Raw genomic sequence first — 20956 nt, forward strand, 5'->3', positions numbered from 1 at the left:
TATTATCTACTTGTGCCATTATAAATGAATAAATAAATATATTTAATGTGATTTTCATTAAAAGTCAAAATTCTCTCAAACACAGTACTTTAATTTATGATTTCTACCTTTTTAATTTGTCTATTAAGTCCTGTAAGATATCCACTTCCATGTAGATATTTTTCGAGTCATTACTAAAGGGATTGTATTCATCAGTAAGTCGACATTTCGTGTCAGATACTACGGTCAAGACATCTCGGGATAAATCTTGAATATTACTTTCAGGATTCTGAAAAACTGACTCCATAAATGTATAGTCCAGAATTTTATGCAAAACTATATACGGCTGTAATATAACACTGTCCATTTTTACATTTCTGTAGAACAATGAACATGTACACCGAATAACTTCATCCTCATCTTGCAAAAGTGTCACAGCAGATTTGATACAATTAATTCTTACTTCATCGGACAGTTTATTAAAATAATTTGCCAATTCATTGTTAGCCAGTGTTGCTATATATCTCATATCCACATCTGTTGTTTCTGGGTCGCTTAATGAATTAATAATTTTTGATAATTGCAACAAATTATTTTCTTCTATATTTATAGATATTCTTGCTATAAACCGTAATATATACCTCAATTTATACGACACTCCATAGTTTTGTATATATTCTATTATTACTTTTACCTCTTTCAACGCAAACGAATCAATTTCCAAAGATATTTCAAAAAGAATCTCCCAAATTGTACAGGAATTAAATTTCTTTCTATAACCTAATAAAACATTTGCAATTTCTTGAAGAATATCTTTCGGTACGTTACGATCCGTTTTTATTTTATGCAATATCGTTTTAAAATAATATTCACAATCTGTTTGTTCTAGAATATTATTTAATATCTCGACTACTTCAGACCACTGCGACATGATTATATATTTCTCGACGCGTTTATTTGCCCATAACGAGGCTCCGTGTTTATCTGAATTATTTACTACTTCCTTTAACGTTTCTATAATGTCTTTTAACTGTAGTGGACCGCCAATAAACAATTCTTCATGTAACAATCGACACAAATATGAATGTCTTTTGGAATCAATAGTAATAATGAATTTACTTTTTAAATTCTCAAAGTTATTAGGTAGTTGCATGCTACCGACTGTTTTATAAAACGTTATTAATATGAGAGTTCCATGAAGAACATTTTCAGATGTGTATTCTTGATTCATAATAACTTTATAAATACTTTCAAACTGATATATATTATATATGCATTTAGCGCTTAGCCGTCTAACGATATAAAGTGGACTTCCCAATAAAGATATGAGGTTTTTTAACAGAGATCCATCAGATTCTTCCCTCGATACTGTGTCGAAAGAAAAGTTATATCTCCTCGCAATATTGGCGAGTACATTCAATATGGGAACGAGGTTGGAATGTGTCAACACTGTATCGTGCTTCTCGCAGTGTTGCAAGCTTTGTACAATGTGCTCCCATAAGTTGGGCGAATGCGTGCGGAATTCGTCGCAAGCAACTGTGGATACCGTCTCGTCTTCTGATCCTGACGCTTTCTTCTGTCCTATTAGCTTTGGTATTAGTGCACCGTACAACTGAAGGGCTGCATTCCTGTAAAATATATTGCGACAACGTTAAAAATATCAATTTTAATTTGGGGAAATGTGTTTGCGACTCATGATAATCCCTATTTCATGCTATTAAGATCTTGGTCATTATAGAAACCATTGTGGTTAATTGCCAACTTTAGGGGGGAAATTGATTGTTACTAATAGAGAAAGTAGTATCCTGCCAGGTGGACCTCCACTCGGCACTCCCTAGAAACTATAGTGGTTCATATTTGATAAAATTGTCAGAATGAGCTAACTGACCCGACCTCATGATAATCTCACCATCCTCCATTGGTGGCCCGCCAGAATAGCTATATCGTTAGCTGAGGCGTGTACCATAGCATTATCATCCAATTGGGGGAGGGGGTGTAATAGGAGTGAAAGGGGTTCTTTTTTTATCTGCGGCGATTTGTGTTGCCATTCTATTTTTTATTTTAAAGCCATCCAAAACCATTTTCTAGTTTAAAGGGATTCTTGATCACTTTTATAATGTTGATTTACAACCCCATTGCTATCAATGTACCATGTCAGGTTGACTTCCACGCGCCTTCCTATGGAAACCATCTTAACAAATTCATCGTGAATTTGCCACAAGGGTTTAACTGACTTCACCTTATGCTTATCTTATCATCCTCCACTGATATCCCGCCAGCAGAAACTGTTAACATAGGCTGGAGCACCATTACATTATCATCCATTAAAAAAACATTAGCAGACGCCACTACACTATCAACCAATATAAAAAAGTTACTTTAAAATTAGAATTACAATATTACCTTATCTGCCAATGTGCACTAGTTAAATTATTGAATGCCAGTTCTGCCAACTTTGCGGAATAATGCATCATATCAGACGCCAAGCTGCTGTCTATGACAATTTTCGTTAAAAAGTGAACATATATTGCTTTTGGTAGGTCTCTCTGATTGTCTATGTCCGCCTCTTCGTTCATTGTACTTGGTACATCGTCGATTTTGTTACAAACTTCTAGAAGAGTTTCCATAAAGTAATGGAATAATGGCTAAAACCAAATAATAATATTTTAGTAATAAATAGTCAGGCCAACTGATACCGTCGCGGTACAGGAATTGTGGCTAAAGTGGGTAATAAACTCACTTGAAAAGAAGAATGTAATTTATTGTCAATTAATAACACGAAATAACAATAAAACTATACAAAATTATACATTTAAGTTATTAATTGGCGATATTCACTTCCACTAGAATCTATGACTGAAAAAACTCAAAGCGCCGTCTAGTGCCATATAATCAGAGCTTGATGAAAAAATATAAACCTATATATATACTAGCTGTCCCGGCAAACATTGTTTTGCCTACAAAATAAAAAAAAAATTTAGGGGTGGACTACCCCTAACATTTAGGGGGATGAAAAATAGATGTTGGCCGATTCTCAGACCTACTCAATACGCTCACAAAATTTCATGAGAATCGGTCAAGCCGTTTCGGAGGAGGAAGAGGAGAGAAAATTTTGTGATGACTATTCAAAAAGCAAAGCAAAGCCTATTACTCACTAAACGATTACTTAAATGACGAGCGTGCATGGCAATAGTTGTTCATGCACGGGATTTTATTTAAAGGTAGACATAGACACCTATATTCATTGTAAATATCAATTGAATTACTTTTTTTAAAAGCTAGTTAGCTTATAAAAAAAGGTGAATTACTTTTTAAGTATTGAGTTTCTTGTCAGTTCTTCTCAATTGGATCTATATACCGAACTGGACGGTAGGGAAAAAATTAAAATAATAATGTTAAAATTTGACGTTAATAAGCGGCTAAAATGTCCTACATGAATAAATGATTTTTTAATTTAAATTTCAATTTGAAAATTGCTTAAATTAAGTTGACTTGAATAAAGGATTTTCTATTCAATTAAAAAAATTACCTTTCCCTTTTTCATGTCACTGGAGACAATTCTATGTACCATTATGGAGAGGCCAGCACCCCGCCTGGTAACTGAAGACTTCATGCCAGCGTCTGATATTAACTCCTCAAGTTTGCATTTCAGCAATGAGAAGGGCAGACGACTAGCTTCGGTTTCTTCAGGTAAAGATGTCAAATGTTGTATTGCTCTACCTGAAATATATAATTACTGGTTTTACCACACTTCGTCTTGATTTTTTGACATAAAAAATCACTGAAGCATAGCCTATTAGTCACTAAACGATTACTTAAATGACAGACATGTATGGCGATGAAGAAAGTAAGAAAAACTTAGTGTCAACCATAATTAACAAACATATATACTTATATATAAATAATATAGAAACACATACATGTTTACACGTATACATATATACATATTATCCAAAGAGCGGCTAATTATCCAAGGTTCGATTGAGGGCAGAAGTTCTCGGGGTGGATCACCAACGAGATGGACTGACATAAGAACGGCTACACATCAGTCCATTGTACAATGTTCTCCTGCAGCCAAAAACCGTACCAGGTGGAGGCAAATTGTAAGAAGCTCTTCCGCCAAGGACCACAACGATACCATTCCACAAAATATACTATCATGAAAGCCACGACCACTCTGCCAAGAGTGAACGACTGAAGAAGATATATATATACATAGCAGGGATGTCAGGGAGGGCCGTAACCGTAACCGAAACTATCGGATATCCGATATGAAAAAATATCCGTAACCGTAACCGAATTCGAAATAAAAGTTACGGATAACATCGGATAGTGGCGGAGCCAAATTGGGACACGTTATGAAATTCCTTAAAAAATTAATATCCGTAACCGAAACTATCGGATAATCTGAAATAATTTCATATCCGCATCCGTACGGTTACGGATGCGGATATGAAATTATGCGGATATGTATTATTTTTTAATAAATTATTAAAATTGTAATTAGACACAATTTCAGAATATGTATAAAAAAGCCAATTCATTCTATTAACTATACCAATCAGCATATCAAGATGTAACATATCTGAAACAAGCAATTTCCTATAACAATTATAAATAGAAAATCTTTAAACTAAACTAATTAAAAAAAATATAAAATGTATACCTAGAGCGCTGCCGGCCGCCTCAATAGCCCCCTTATGGCGAGATGTTTCTAAAGCGTGTATGATTATCTTAAGACATTTCTCACATGTCCCCATGTCCTCCACATTAAACCGTATCAATAGCGATGCTAAGTCGCAGGATGCCTGGAATACAGAAAAAAAAACAAAAATCATCAAAAGTATGGAAGTCTATACCCATATAATAATTATCTAACACGTTGAATACCATATTGAAAAAAATCTTATTTCTCACATAGGGTATCCACCTTTTTTATTGTTAATTACGTATATTATTTTTTAAATGTCTACCTCAAATTATTGTACACATTAACCCCTAGATTTATTTCAACTAAAGTGCCTACGGTTGATCATTGAGCATGCAGGTAGATGTTATGACGTAGGCATCCGCTAAGAAAGGATTTTGATAAATTCCACCCCTAAGGGGATAAATTAACGCGAGCGAAGACGCGAGTAAAAGCTAGTTGTATATAAAATAACATCGATGTACTGTGCCTGACGTTCCTAATTTGAAATTTTAATATAAATGTTTTTATTAATTCAAACCCCCAAGGTGATAAAATAGGGGATGAAAGTTTGCATGAAACTTGTCAATTTTAAATTGATCGGGCTGAGATTTTGCATGCATAAAGCTACTATGACGTAGGCATCCCCTAAGAAAGGATTTTGATAAATTCCTTCCCTAAGGGGATAAAATAGGGGATGAAAGTTTGTATCAATCTTCTTAGATTTTCGACTGATTGAACTGAAAATAAAGATTGGAGCTATTATGATGTAGACAGTCGCTTAAATAGGATTTCAATAAATTCAACCCCCATGGGGTTAAAATAAGGGATGAGGCAGGATGTAAATATATTAGTTTGAACCTATCAGTCCCTAATGGAACGAATAAATTAAGACAAAGAACAAAATAGTTTTTAGTTCTTTAGACTACTATTAAATTTTGGAAAAATAAAGATAAAATCCACGCGGACAAAGTCGCGGGAACAGCTATTGTTGTATATAACTCAAATATTTTACCTTCACATTTAGCCAGAGGCAATTCAGCACAATTTGTTGTAGCCCAGATATCTTAGTGAGATCCTTTGCATCGTGTGGATCGTAACCCGATGAGGCAATCATATCTTGCACCATATCACTCATCTTTGAAAAGTCTGAACTCGTCAATGTTTGTTGTTCCCATGCAAACTGATTGGAAATTCCTTCTATGGTGTCTATAAGTTGGCTCATATTGTTTTGTGAAATGGCAAATACATGAGATCTATTTCTGGAAACTTCCATAGTTACATGTAGGACGCTTATGAGAGAATGCAGCTGTTTACCATTTTCTATTGAATTTATAATATTAGTCTTCAAGTTATATTCACTTATAAGTTCATTGTATGCGAAAAAGAAAATGTCTTCCACACTTCTGAAATTAGTGTCAAAGGTATGCTCTTTTAGAAGTGTACAAGTTATTAGTTTAAACATACTTTGACTGCAACTGATTTGGTAGAAAAATTTACTCCTCATAGCTGCCTGAGCATCGTCCACCAAGTTGTTCCATAGCAAAGGTGCTTTGATTTCCTCAGTATAATGGTCCAATAATAATTGTAGTACATTTTCTCTAACATCATCAGCTGGATCCTTTAATAGATTCAATAATTTCAGGATAAAGTCGGTTCCATGTAGTAACCATTGTCCTTCATCTTTCAATACTTGTTTCGCTGTTCTCTTAAACGGCTTTGCTTGCTTTCGTTTCTTTCTCGGTAGTTCATTCAAGGAGCTCAATACTATTTGACATAATTTTATAGTTGTGAATTTTCTTTGATAATTACCATTCACATTCAAGGATTTGATAACAAACTGCTGAATATTTCGGAAGAAATTGAACAAATGTTGCATATCATTGTTTTCACAATTAATGTTAATACTATTTATAAATATGGAATGTAACCATGTGAAGAATGAAGTCAAACTGCCCAGCATACTTACTCTTAACACAGTGCTATCTGAATTTATATTGTTATATACATAGTTTAAAATTAAATCATATTCAAATTGTGTTGGTAATGATTTACTGTGTGATATGCAAACAAATTCAAATGCCAACATTCTAACATAAGGATCACAGTGTTCAATGCCGCGTAACACTAGATATTCTGTTGTTTTGAAGTCATCTGTATTCCAATGTTTTGTTACAAGACCTAACTTATTGCCTTGTTTCAATAAATGTAATGTACCATACAATTTTTGTTCTACATCCTGGTATTGTTCCAACTCGTTAATTATAACTGTAATTAGAGCTGGAAATTTCTTCAATGTGGCCAGGCACCAGTAATTACTGAAGTTATCAATTGCTTTGGCAGTTGAACTTGTTAATATTTTTATTATATCATACAGGAATACTTTACACCATTTATCCTCTGCTCTTAGTTGATATAATACAGCAAAGTACATATCAGCACCAGCAGATACTAAGCCAGGTTTGTACAAGCTGTTGAGGAGTCCATCTCTCCAGTTATTACTAACAATGTCTGCTACAATATCGCCTTTATACTTTGCTATTATTTCTGATAGCATCAAATATTTAGCTTTGTTCCAATAGAAGCCACTAATCTCCTGGACTATAACCCCATACATATCATTGTTAAGAACACATATTAGTGTTTGAAAAATTCCTTTGTTCAAGTCCCTCACACCTGTTACAGGATTCTCCCAATTGTGGTTCACCAAATTAAGCAACCTTACTACCTTCTCTTCACTGTAGATACAATTTTCAAAATCTGTACCTAATACTTTTTTGAATGAGTTAATGGTTTTGAAAACTATATATGTATACCTTGAATATTCATATGCCATAGACAATAATAATTCAAATGTACTTTCAAGAACTTTTTCTATAATTTCAACATTACTATTTCTTTTATAAGTTACAAATGCGGATTGAAACATTCCATATGTAAGAGAAGTTACCAGAGTGTATGCTGTATTGTTACAATTTTTAGATCTCAAATTTAAACTATTCATTAACTGAGCTTGTATATCATATAAATAATGTTGGTTTTCCATCAATGCCAGGACTGCAAAGAAACATGTACCACAAAGTAGTTGGTTGTCAAATTTAACTAAACCGACATGTAAATGTGCCCATAATAATTTTGTAATCTGCTCCCATACATCTTCATGTGGCTTTGACTGATTTGAGTATTTTCTAGCTATTGTTAAAACTTCCTATAAATAAAAGTTTTATTGTTAATGATTTATGAAATATATGACAATTTAAATAATGTTTTGTAGAAATTAATACCTGTATAATATCTGATGAAAGTACATTTGTAGGTGTGTCGAGTTTCCTTATAATCACAATAAATTCGTCCATAATTATATAATTGCACAGCACCTGAAATAAACACAATTTTAAATCTGACAAGAACATTTGATATCAACTCAAAATTATTAATAAAAATTAATTACCTATTGAACCCAACTTTTATTATTTAATGTAATAATAATGTGAAAGGAAAATAAAACCCAAATTGAAAGATTAAATTAATTTACTAAAGTCATATATATTTACAATGCATTACTACTTAAGACCAAAACATTATTGTGTATCTTTTATTGGCTCATAGCCCTCTTTCTGTATTTTTTCTTTATAAACATTAAAATCTCTTTTCCTGTCGAAATGCAACACCCATTGTGTTGGGCATGATTTCTCGAAAGCTCTCCTAAATTCAATGCAAGCTTTAGGCCGCTCTGAGTTATCTTTAATATTTTGATTATCGAGGCATTCCCAATAACGGTCTCTCGAATCCCAACAAGCTTTTCTTTGTTCTTTATTTGGAAAAGACATCTTTAACTCCTATTCGTCAGTAAAAACCTAAAAAGAAAATTACCTATAGAATCCGGCTATACAATAGTCTAGCTTTCAGGTGTAGATGATAGGCATACTGACAGAATTAAATTGATAAAACTCACTCACTTTACTTGTCCTATATTAGTATTACTAAAACAGTTCAAGAATAATTTCAATTTACAGTTTTAATTACGTATTTTCATAATTATCTTTGTAAGAATATTGGAATGATTATAGTTTATAACCTCCAAATTCGAAATTGGAAAATTTGGAAATATGACAATGACAACTGAAACTGATGTCTAAATCCAAGTGATAAGTGTGACCCAATCGGAATTAATAGAAGGTGCACTCATCATATCATGAACGAAACTCCCATATCAAAACTCCATTAAATAGTTTATTTTCTATTAGTCTCGTTGTTTCCTTTTGAATAGAAATTCTGTTCCAAATAAAATTTTTGCTAAGTGAGTAAGTAATCTCAGCATAGGCATTAGCAGCTAAGCATTTTATCCAATTAAAAGATTGTCTAAATGAAATACTTGCAAAACAAGTCGCAAGACACTATAAATGACATGATATTTTAGTATAATTTTGTAATTCTTGTTCTGTACAATTTTCTTTTTGCGCTTTTCATTAATACATTGTCATTGTGCGAAGAGGACATATTGCTTAAATAAAATGTCTCTTTCAGGACTTTTCTTCTTACCTTTTACAATAATTATTTGTTGAACAATAAACCTTAAGTCGTAACCATAAAGTTTAAATTTTAAGCCATACTATTTTGTGTAGTTTTGACATAAACCAGTCGAACCATAGAACAAAAATACTATAGGCAAATAGTTTACAGACTAATATGTATATTACAGAAACAAAAATATTTAAAAGTCTGTAGAAATCCTCAAATTGAATTACCGAATTCTATTTTATTTTATAAATATTTAGTTCTATCACAGACAACATAGGTTCTATAAAATAATGTCTTATAAAAACATTTCACTGCTAATAATAGGATTACAATATTAAGCGAATTATGACTATCTTTTATTATATTATATATAAAGAAGCATTTAACGCCATAATACATACTGATCGAAGTTATCACTGACTTGTAACTATTAAGATCTTTCCGAAATGGATTTGAAACTATGCAGAGTTTGTCTAAAGGAAAATGGCACAATATCTTTATTCGAAAAATGTGAAAACACTATATACAGTGCCAAAATAATGCAATTTGTCAATATAAACATAATCGAAGGCGATGGTTTACCAGATTCTATGTGTGATAGTTGTGCTAACGAGCTCGATATGTGCTTCAGATTCATACGCAAGTGTGAGGCCTCCGACCAAGCGCTACACTGTCTCTCAGTCATCGAGGTGAAACTAGAGGAGATCAAAAATGAGGATATCAATAATGAATTAAATCTCAGTGCCGATAGTGATATTTATTTGGATGACTTCACGAAACTGGAAACACCGGAGCCTGAATCTGATGAAGCGCAATTAAAAATAAGCCGCAAGAGAAATAAACGCAGTAAGAATGGTCCTATACAGTGTGTGGTGTGTGGTATGATGAAAATTTCTCACTCTGCTATGGAAATACACATGAGATCACATACAGGCGAGAAACCATACCCATGTCTAGTATGTAAAGCAAAATTCAAAACAAAAGGCTCCTTAAAAAGGCATAATGAAACTAGACATTTGCATAGAGAAAGAAAATTCACATGCGAGACATGTGGCAATAGTTTTTATAGGAAAAATGATATTATTATACACATGAGGGTACACACTGATGAGAGGCCGTACTCCTGCATGTTCTGCTCGAAAAAGTTCAGGCAAATAGCATCCTTGATTCGTCATAAACGAATACACACAGGTGAGAAACCGTATTCATGTCCAATATGTGGCAAGAAATTCTCTGACAATTCTCTAGTGACTAAACATTTGAACGTACATACGGATGAAAAGAAGTACACCTGTCACCTGTGCAGCAAGTCGGTGAAAAGCAAAAGTGCACTCACCACACATATGGGTCTACATTCCAATGAGAAACTGAACATTTGCACTTTTTGTGGCATGGCGTTTTCAATGAAGGGCAATCTTCAGACGCATATACGTAGAATACATTCTGAAAAGTCTGGGCAGTGTTCGGTATGTTTTAAAAACTTTTCCGACTTGGAAGTTCATATGCGTAAGCACACTGGAGAGAAGCCGTTCGTATGCAAGCTGTGCAACCAGGGATTTGCTACTAAGAGAAGCCTGTCACATCATAAAGCTTTCAAACACGAGAATGCCAGTAAATACAAGTGTTCAATCGGGGACTGTAGTAGAACTTTCCCAACGGTCATGATGCTGGAGTTCCACCTATTGAAGCAGCACACGAACAATACTCCGTATGTGTGCCAGCATTGTTCTAGAGGTTTCTTCCGCACCAGTGATCTGTCTCGCCACCTGAAAGTTAGCCATATGGATACCATAGCAAAGGTTCCACTGAAATTGAATACTGCATAAATTTTATTTATTCTTGAATATTACTTTACATAATATATTATATACAATCATAGTATATTTAATTGGAGAGAGAAAACTGTTTAGTATTAAACTACCACTACTGTACTAGTCATTATTTTAATAAACTTTTGAAGGTTATTTTGACTTTATTTAATATTTCATTTATAACTATATGACATAAATATAATACAAGGAATCAACAAACCACTAATGCCACATTGAAATACAATATTTTTATATGTAACTAGCTGTACACGCGACTTCGCCAGCATGGAAATCAACATTTTTATTTTTAAAATAAAAGTAGCCTAAGTTACTCCTTATTACATCAGCTACCTACCAAAACAAGTCCCGTCAAAATTGGCCCAGTCAGAGATTTGTCGGAACAAACACAGAAATTGTAAAAAATGTTTATTACATTTATATTTATATTCATTCAGTAAAAAACGATTATTTCAATATTACAAACAGACATTCATAGACATTTTATTTATATGTTATAATTGAATTATGGATATTATATAGGATTTAATGTATTGGATTAAGTTAATAATTTACCATTTTATTAAAATTGACTGCAAGCACACAAAAATCTGGACAAAGGGAAGTAAAGTCTATTTAATTGCAAACATTTCGATGATTATTTTACATACATACAGCGATTTTTCATTTTTAAACACCTATTTTAGGAGTCTACTGAGAATTTTATTTTAAATATATTAATAGGTATTATTATCTCAGTATAAATAGTTTTTATAATAATATCGATTCTATTGAATATTTAACATATTGAATAGAATAATTAAATATTGAAGTACAATAATGAAAGTAAAATACAAAAATGTAATATTATAATAAGATAAATGCCACTTTTCAAAATTAGAAGCCAGAATTGCTCCTTTTATATAAGTCAATTAAATGATATATAATACTTCTGTGTAAAGTTAATAATTTATATAAATTAAAAAAAAAACCTTTGCTTGTCTTGTAAAAACAATTTACATTTTGAATACTGATATTTTTCTATTTAACCGACGATATTTTGATTTTGAGCTAACATAGCAGTCTGTTGTAATTACTTAGCTACATAGCCTTGAAGGTATCTTTAAAGATGTTTCCTTAGGGTTGGCTACCCTCGCCTTCTCTAGAAATCCTAATTATATCTTAATATTGCTGGCCTCCAATGATTGCACTCACGTGCCAGCAGGCGGCCGCGTATTCCCTCAATAAAAAACACTTGTAATAACATTTGTAATAGCATATGGCTTCACAATATGTTCCTGAACTGCCCGCTTTCCTGTCCAACGAGGGGTGGCAGACCCCAAAGCCAACGGCGCGGAAATCCTCCTTAACTCGAGTTTCAAACGCGCGCGTTTACCGCAGACGGACAAAGCAGCACAGCGTCGATAAAGCTGCACCAGGTGAGTTGTTATGCTCCTTTCTCTTTTCTGTCGGTAACGTTATCATAAGCTCTCTCACTCTCGCGCCAATTAGGCGAGGTGAGTTGATACGCGGCGGCGGCCGAACACCGCGTACACGGCAGAGGACGTTAGCCCGCGATCGCCATCCGAAACGGACGTGTCGTCGATCACGCTCCACAATAGTTCTACAACCGTGACAGGTGTCGGTCTCGTCATGTCCAAACCGTGAAACAGTTCTTCGTGTGTGCTTGACTGTTAACTTCCTTCCTGTTTGTATATCGGATTGCTCTTCAAGTTTCCAACATGGGCGAAGTGAGTACCGTTCATTTTATTATCCGCTTGGGTTTATTTGGTCGGAATGCGAACGTGCTCCAGTTCGCCGGAGTGGCGGACGATCAAGCGCTTGGTCCTGCGATTGTGGTCCCTGGGTTCGTAGGTCGTCGGCATTGGATGGGGCGACCCTGGCGCGGTGGCTGTTGACCGCGCGTTGTGGGCGGCGCATTCGCATGATTCTCGATTAATTAACACTTCCGTACGCGAGAATAATGGTGCGCGAGTTTGGGAATGTATGCCGAGAGATGCTCTCTAGAAAGCCGAGTCAGAGGCCCCGAATTGAGGTTCGATCGGCCGTTAAAATGTATACGAGATTAGCGGTACAGTGTTCTACCTACATATGATAACGACCGCCGATTGCCATTATCTCCGATATTGTTTTTTATTTATTCCTATCGTAGCCACATTCCTGCAATAAACTCTAGGTTATCTGTTTTTATCACGATCATTATAGGTAGGTAGATAGCCGCTAGGAATTAATATGCTTATGCCATCTTGGCAGTTATTTTAAATACTAGGTAACGCATTTAAAAATATGCAAAATCTTCGATTCACTATCTGTGCATAGGAACAATAATAAAAGATACTTAAAAAGGCAGGTAAACACAAATTAATGAAACAAACAAGCACCTAGATATGTCAAATACGAGTCCATAGATAGGAATTGTTATTTCACTAATCTTTATAATAATGTAATTAGTAATTGATAGCTAATTAGTTAGGAATTTAGAATAATACAGTAGTTGTTACCTACAGAAATTAATAATTTATAATCTAACTAGCTGTACCCGCGACTTCGTCCGCGTAAATAATGAAAAAATATTTAATGACCTAACTATTGAGTTATAAGTCAAAAAAAATAGTTTGATCGTTTTAGCTTCAAAAATGACGATACAAAATTCCATAAAATTCTATCAACAGCATAAAAAATAAGTTTCAAGCTTCTAACATTGACCTTTGGGGGAGGCATATGTCCAGCAGTGGACCTCTTCCGGGCTAAGATGATGATGATGACCTAACTTTGATACTGATGATACTTCTATACAATCCTTCAACCCCTTTTTTCCAAATTTTGATGTCATATTTATTTATATTTAATTCAAAAATAAGTTTATATTTAATCATACAAGTTTTTATGTAGCGTCTCTATTTTAATTAACCCCTTAAGGGTAATTTTTTAAAATGAATTCGTTTTTATTTAAATTTAATCAACACTCAAACTTCTAGTTTCACAAATGACGAATTTACATAAAAACTTGCATCCCCTATTTTATTTCACCCCCTTAAGAGTAAAATTTTTACAAACTTTGAATGTCATATTTATTTATATATAACCAACAACCTCAGAAAAAAATTTTAAGCTACTAGCTTCAAAAATAACGATTCTTCCATACAATCTTTCATCCCCACTTTCAACCCCTTACAACCCTTTTTTTGCATTAAAAAGTAGCCTATGTCCTTTCTCAGGGTCTACACTATCTATGTACCAAATTTCATTTAAAAGTTAAGTTCAGTAGTTTTGACCTGAAAGCGAGACAGGCAAACAGAGTTACTTTGGCATTTATATATTATTTTATTGGTAAGGATTAATAATTTCTTTTAATTTTCTATGTTTAATAAACAATTGAACAACTTTTTAATTTATCTAAGAACCTATGTAGGTAATAACTCAGCCTTACCATCAATGTAATACATATTATAAATTAAAAAAAAAGTTTTTTTTTAATCTTTATGATAAGAACTCCGGTGGAGACAAAATTCATATAGAATCGATAATTACAATAATAAAACAATCAAAATTATTGCAGTACTAGCTGTGCCCGCGGCTGCCTGCTTGATATTGTAGCCCATGTTCTGATGCTATATTACTAAAGTTTCAACAAAATCCGTTCAGTACTTTTTGCGTGAAAGGGTAACAAACATCCATCGATACTATCATTTATAATCAATATCATTACATAGTGTAAAGTAAAGTAAAATAAAGTCGCTGTCGCTGTCTGTCGATACCTATGTATGCTTAAATCTTTAAAACTAAGCAACGGATTTTGAAGCGTTTTCTTTTACTGGATAGTTATTCAAGAGGAAGGTTTATATGTATAACATGTACACTCGGGCGATGCCGGGGCGAGTCGCTAGTTGTACATATTTTTTTTCATTTATTATGTCTACAAAACTGAATGTCCTACAGAGAACATAGCTTTACATAGATAAAATAAACTTTTTAAATACGTCGTACTAGATGTAGACATTGTTACTACCATACTACCTCTAATATCCCCTTTCAACCCCTTACAAGCATTTTTCGCATTAAAAAGTAGCCAATACCCTTTTTCGAGGCCTGAACTATCTGTGTACCAAATATTATCATTTATTAAAATAAACTTTAATTTAAGATAATAATAACAATTTGTTTTTAAATACGTCGTTCGGAAAGCTGTCTCATCACAAGAAGAATGCAAGACTTGTGTGTTGCTCTTTTAAATAATCCTTTAAGTTTACATTTACAAGTCCTTGAATCAAACTACCAACAAGCACATTTATAAATATGCATTAAAAAATCAGTCATAGTGATTTCGCAGACCAGTCCCTACTATTATATCCCAAATATTATTTGAATCGGTTTAGTAGATTTGGCGTGAAAGCGCGATAGATTTGTCATGATGGTTTCCAGGAGGAACCGCGTGTAGGTCAACCTGACAGTACCATTGCTAGCAATGGGGTTATTAGTTCACATTCCTAGCAATCCTCTGGATCCCGGTATGTGTCGGTTTAAATCGTGAAATAGGGCAGAGAAATTAGTGCCAAAGTCCTAGTGGACTGCATTAGTAGCTTACCATCGTACATTTTAGTGTTGCCAAATTAAAAAATAATTCATTTATGTACATTTTAGTTTATGAACGTCAAATTTTTTATATTATATATTTTTCCCTACCCTCCTGTTCAGTATATAGATCGAATTGAGAAGAACTAACAAGAAACTCAATTCAATTACTTTTTTTTAAAAACGCCAGTCTATTTACAATATTTATATAGGTGTCTGTGTCTGAAATGAAAATCCCGTGCATGAACAACTATTGACATGCACGCTCGTCAGTCAAGTGATCGTTTAAAGAAATGGCTTTACTCAATAAATATCAGATGTTTTGAATTTATTTAAGGGTAATTCCAATATATCCTTTGGTATCTTATTGTAAATTTTTATACCCATTCCTATACAAGAACAGCAAGTTTGTCTTTAAATCTGGTATTAATATTAGAAATGTCTTTATGCCTCAATACCAGGGATGTTCGGGAGCTCCGTAATCGTAACCGAAACCATCGGATATCCGATATAAAAGAATATTAGTAACCGTAACCGAATCCGAAAAAAAGTTTCGGATAATATCGGATTGGGCGGAACCTAATTGAGACACGTTATGTAACCATTTTATTAGCTACTTGTATTTTACTTATGAAATTCCTTAATAAAATAATATCTGTAACCGAAATTATCCGAAACTAACGGATAATCCGAAATAATTTTATATACGCATCCGTATCCGTATCCGGTATAATAATCATTCCTAAATCCGAAACCTATCCGTATCCGAAATTTCATATCCATAACATCCCTGCTCAATACCCTAAAATTCCACTGCTATTCAAACGGAAAGGATGATTGGCACAAATAGATGCGCGATTCGTTTCCACACAAACGTGTTTGTCTGTTCTTTTTTAAGGTAAAGTCTTGGTATGTGTTCTTGTTGGTATAACGGTAACTTCGTAAAACGAACAAACAGAATTCTACGATGGATCGCGCATGCGAAATATTGAGAAAACCTATGCTTAAAAGCATTTGTTTATTTATGACTAGCTCTACTCGCGACATCGTCCGCGTGGAATTTAACTTTATTGAAACTTTATTAACTTTATTTTTCTAAAATAAAAGTAGACTAAGTTACTTGTATTACATCAGCTACCTGCCAATAAAAGTCCCGTTAAAATCGGTCCACCCATTTCAGAGATTAACAGATAAGTAGATTAACAGATCACAGACCAACAGACCGACAGACAGACATACAAAAAATGTAAAAAATGTTATTTTGGTGTATGTACCGTATTTATATTCATATGCATGTAGTAGAAAACGGTTATTTCAATATTACAAACAGACACTCCAATTTTATTCATATGTTCAGATAAGATATACATTATTCAATATTACATAATTAATAAAAGATATAGTATTATAGTATATTATCATAACATACGCCTAAAATAAATTAAGTTAAATTTAGAAACTAGGAAGTTTTTTAAATTGGTCGAGATGTGAATTTAAAACGAAGGCATATTCAATATTAAAAAGTAAGGATTAAAAACGTTTTTTAACATATAGCAACTGTTACACTATGTCGTAGGTCAACAGCAACTAACGCCTTACTCACGATACTGGGCTTTATACGGCGAGCGAGGTCTCACTGACCTCCTTGTTGAAATATTGCCACTCGTGTTCACTAACAGACTACTCTAAATTCATGTCTGTCGAGGTCATCAGCTGTTTGCTTTGCATATGATAATAATTACCCAGGACAATTTTTTTTATGGATGATATTGGAATGGTGCACCCGCCTGTGCTAACGGTTTACGCTGGCGGGGTACCAGTGGAGGATGATAATATGAGCATGAGGTCAGGTCAGTTAGCCCATGTGACAAATTCACCAAGAATTTATCATGATGGTTTCCAGGGGGAACCGCGTGGTCAACCTGATATGGTACATTGCTAGCAATAAGATTGTCAGTCCACATTACTAACAATACCCTTTCCCCCTACCCAGGACAATTCACACAGCGCGTCTAATACCAAAGTTAGCAGGACTTGTCGTTGATTGTTGCGTGCCTCATCCTTATTAATGTGTATTTACTTAGAACATGTATATAAAAGGGCACCATGCAAGTTTCTGCTTGTGATGAGTCTGCATTCATATTTAGAGTATACTAGCTGAACACGCTATATAAATTAAATATATATAAATTAAAATTTATATTATTAAAAAATAAAAATTGACCAAAAAAAGAAAGAAAAATGTTAGGGGTGAACAACACTTATTACTTAGGGGGTATGAAAAATAGATAGTAGCCGATTCTCAGACCTACTGAATATGCATATAAAATTTCATAAAAATCGGTCAAGCCGTTTAGGAGAAGTATGGTAACTAACATTGTGACACGAGAATTTTATATATAAGATTTTAGGTATTATTATTTAAACTTATGTCGTACCTAAATGTATTAACCAATTATTTTGTCTGTTTCAGTCAATGCTGAAAGAAGATCCCCTCTCCAGGATTCAGAGGGAAATTATAGAAGTTACCGAGAGGGAGAAAGAATTTAAAGAAGGCCACTTCAGAATAAACAGGCTGCTGTCAGAATCTACCATTGATGTTAACCACCAAAACGGCCATGTCAATGGCGATGTAGAACTTAAATCGCCCAGGACTCTTAATAGAGCTGTATCTACCTCACATCTGTTGGGTCCGATAGGCCCTCCGACACCACCAGTAACTACAGTACTTAACACTAATGGCTACACCCGGCGGTTCACGCCACAGAACGGCACGAAAGGCATCATGCAGCGGTTCATTACCAGTAAAGGCAAAATGCCGAGCTCTCCCATACTGCCTCCAACGCCAACTGCGAAAGCACCACCAACGTCACCAATTTTCATCAACCCAGTTTCTATAACACCGGTTACATCTCCGGTTATAATACCTCCAGTTGCTATAACGCGAACTCCAGAGAAACCTATTAGGAAAGGTTACGTGCCCGTCGAGGAGAAAATTCAGAAAGAACTGAAGGAAATGAAGGATAGGGAACATGAATTGAAACGCATGAGAAAGAAACATAAACCTTTCGATCTCGAGTTGAGTGATAACGAAACCAGTTCGGAGTCAGAAGACGAAGATATTCCGTTGCCCGGAAAACTTAAAGCAACAAAGTCCATAGGAGAGTTGTATGAAGCACTCAATGAGGAGATTCGGTCACCGTCGCCGTCGAGGAACAGCTCCGGCCAGGAGTCTTTAGGCAGTCTGAAGCCAGCGAAATCCCTGGCGGAACTCTGCGCCCTCGAACCGGGCCAAGAATTCCTCGCACCGAGTTCCACGCGCCTTATCGCTCAGTGGGAGTCTATAATTCAACAAAAGCAGGAAGCGGGTGCGGCTTAAATTGTATTTGTTTTTAAATAGAAGGCTTGTGGGTTAAAATGTGTTATTTAGGCGTTTAACGCCAAACATGTTCTGTGGACTACTACAAACGTGTATCAACATTATGCATCAGTTACGAAGTGTATTGAGTGCAAGGCCGAATAAGTGTCGACGTATTCGGTGCGTTATGTGAGAAAAACGATATCTCTGGTAGGTAAATATTGTAGTGAATTAGATCGCAAGTCGAGTGCACCATCGTCTCATTTTACAGACTTCACGCCCGAAGACATCTGCATAGTAGGTACCTATTATTGCGTAAACGTTGCAAATTAATCGAATGCCTTGGCGCGTCAGGTTTTGTCGATCGATTTCTTTCGCCGGCTGATCGGTTGTTGAGCAATTAATTTTCTCCAGTTTGTGAACAATGCAAATGATGGTTATCCGTAACAGCAATTATCTTGTGCATGCACGCTGTTGGAAAGCGGTCGATATATGATGCGAACTCATCTCCCGACTGTGAGTAAAATAGTTTCTTCCTATTGTTTGACTTCAATCTTCGCTACTGAAAAACTGTTGGGCTGTGATGGGAGCGCCGCTTTCCCGATGCAATACGGCACTGAGCGGGCCCGAGTCTATCGCATGTATCTATTATGTTGTTACTATAAAAATGTAGCTTTTTCTCGGTATTGTGAGAAAATGCGCAATATTCAGTGTTACGAGTACAAAAAACAGATAAAGGAATCGACACCAGAGCTGTAATATTGTGATCTGATTACAATCGTGTCACGTATAACTTCTGCCTTCCCTAGTTGGCTAGCGAGGGTATGTTGTAAGGTCACGAACGTTTGTTTTGATGTTCTACAGATATGTTATTTTCCTCTATGCCTATCACAAAAAATCTTACGAAATATACTTCTTACGCATCTACTAAACGTAAATACGAGACGTTAAAATAGAGATCATTTAATATATTACATTAAACTTTCCTTCATTGCGTTTCTTACGCCTCGTGAGTAGTGCTTATAAATATGCATATCTTTAAATTAATTTCTGTTTTAAATCTTATTTTCACGTAATATTTATGTAAGTAGCTGATTACTGTGATGAGATGAAGTTTGTGGGATGCTGCGAGAGGGCAGGCGTAGTCGGCTGCGGGCCTCGATGGCTTCGGATCTTAAAGTGAAATTGATGTACTTAATTATCGTGTATTACATGAAGGCAACGTTTTAAACCAGAGGTTCCCAAAATTTTTTGTGTCGTGGACCCCTTGCTATTGTTTTCGGTTTTGGGTAGACCTGGTATTGATTTTTTGTAAATTTCTAACTGTAGTAAAGTTTCTTGTTAACAACATAAAGTTAAAACAACAAGATGATCGCTGTCGTAGACCCCTTGCGGTTTGTCATAGACCCCTGGGGGTCAATAGACCATTTTGGGAATCACTGTTTTAAATTATGCAAGTAGAAATGTATGTCACTACAGACGTCAAACGAATTGTGCCTTTTACTATATTTGTACCTACATTTAGATGTTAGCAAAATAATGACAAATTTATTGAAATTTATATTATAGAGTACACGTTAGGGGTCTATAAATTACGTGAGCTGTTTTTTTTTTAATATTCTGTGCCTCCCTCCCTCCCTGGTGAGGTGTCGTGAGATTTTATTCAACCCCTTTCCCCAACCCCCAATCTCACGTGATATTTTTCAAAATGTGGGTTTCTTACATAAACGCGTTGGATTGTTATTGTAAAAAGAAAAAAAAATTGCTGCGTGCTTTTATTTACGACTAGTAATCAATATTGCTGAGATAAGTGTAATAAGCATGTACAATCTGTATTAAATGGACCAAAATAGTATATATTTTTTTTGTTTCAATCAGAAAACGAATTACACTTAGATTGTGGAATGAACTTCCTGCCGAGGTTTTCCCACGAGACTACAGCATGGGGTTTTTCAAGAAGGGGTAAGGGTCGGCCACGCGTACGTTATACCCCTGGTGTTTCAGGCATTC

The 20956-nt window shown here is 34.7% G+C and overlaps 4 protein-coding genes across 4 annotated transcripts; 2 read left to right on the forward strand and 2 right to left on the reverse strand.

The window, feature by feature from the left end:
* Window positions 1-57: 57 nt before the first annotated feature.
* On the reverse strand, window positions 58-8617 carry LOC131854862 (uncharacterized). The gene is made up of 7 exons (XM_059206045.1): window positions 8540-8617; window positions 7951-8043; window positions 5682-7874; window positions 4646-4787; window positions 3509-3699; window positions 2383-2624; window positions 58-1607 (listed from the first exon to the last, which is right to left on the reverse strand). The coding sequence occupies exons 2-7, from the start codon at window positions 8020-8022 to the stop codon at window positions 104-106; spliced, it is 4344 nt and encodes a 1447-aa protein (XP_059062028.1). The 5' UTR covers window positions 8023-8043; window positions 8540-8617; the 3' UTR covers window positions 58-103.
* Window positions 8206-8686, reverse strand: LOC131854854 (cytochrome c oxidase assembly factor 6 homolog). Its single transcript, XM_059206033.1, has 2 exons — window positions 8599-8686; window positions 8206-8523 (listed from the first exon to the last, which is right to left on the reverse strand). Exon 2 carries the CDS (start codon window positions 8494-8496, stop codon window positions 8248-8250), a length of 249 nt encoding a protein of 82 aa, XP_059062016.1. The 5' UTR covers window positions 8497-8523; window positions 8599-8686; the 3' UTR covers window positions 8206-8247.
* Window positions 8687-9412: 726 nt separating this feature from the next.
* LOC131854836 (gastrula zinc finger protein XlCGF57.1-like) lies at window positions 9413-11162 on the forward strand. Its single transcript, XM_059206009.1, has one exon. The coding sequence runs from the start codon at window positions 9634-9636 to the stop codon at window positions 11011-11013; it is 1380 nt and encodes a 459-aa protein (XP_059061992.1). The 5' UTR covers window positions 9413-9633; the 3' UTR covers window positions 11014-11162.
* Window positions 11163-12049: 887 nt separating this feature from the next.
* On the forward strand, window positions 12050-20569 carry LOC131854847 (uncharacterized). The gene is made up of 2 exons (XM_059206019.1): window positions 12050-12746; window positions 18062-20569. Exons 1-2 carry the CDS (start codon window positions 12738-12740, stop codon window positions 18965-18967), a joined length of 915 nt encoding a protein of 304 aa, XP_059062002.1. The 5' UTR covers window positions 12050-12737; the 3' UTR covers window positions 18968-20569.
* Window positions 20570-20956: the final 387 nt, after the last annotated feature.

This window comes from Achroia grisella, unplaced genomic scaffold, assembly GCF_030625045.1.
Source record: "Achroia grisella isolate CSIRO2021 unplaced genomic scaffold, CSIRO_AGI_Agris_v1 utg1062, whole genome shotgun sequence".
NCBI classification, from domain to species: Eukaryota; Metazoa; Arthropoda; class Insecta; order Lepidoptera; family Pyralidae; genus Achroia; species Achroia grisella.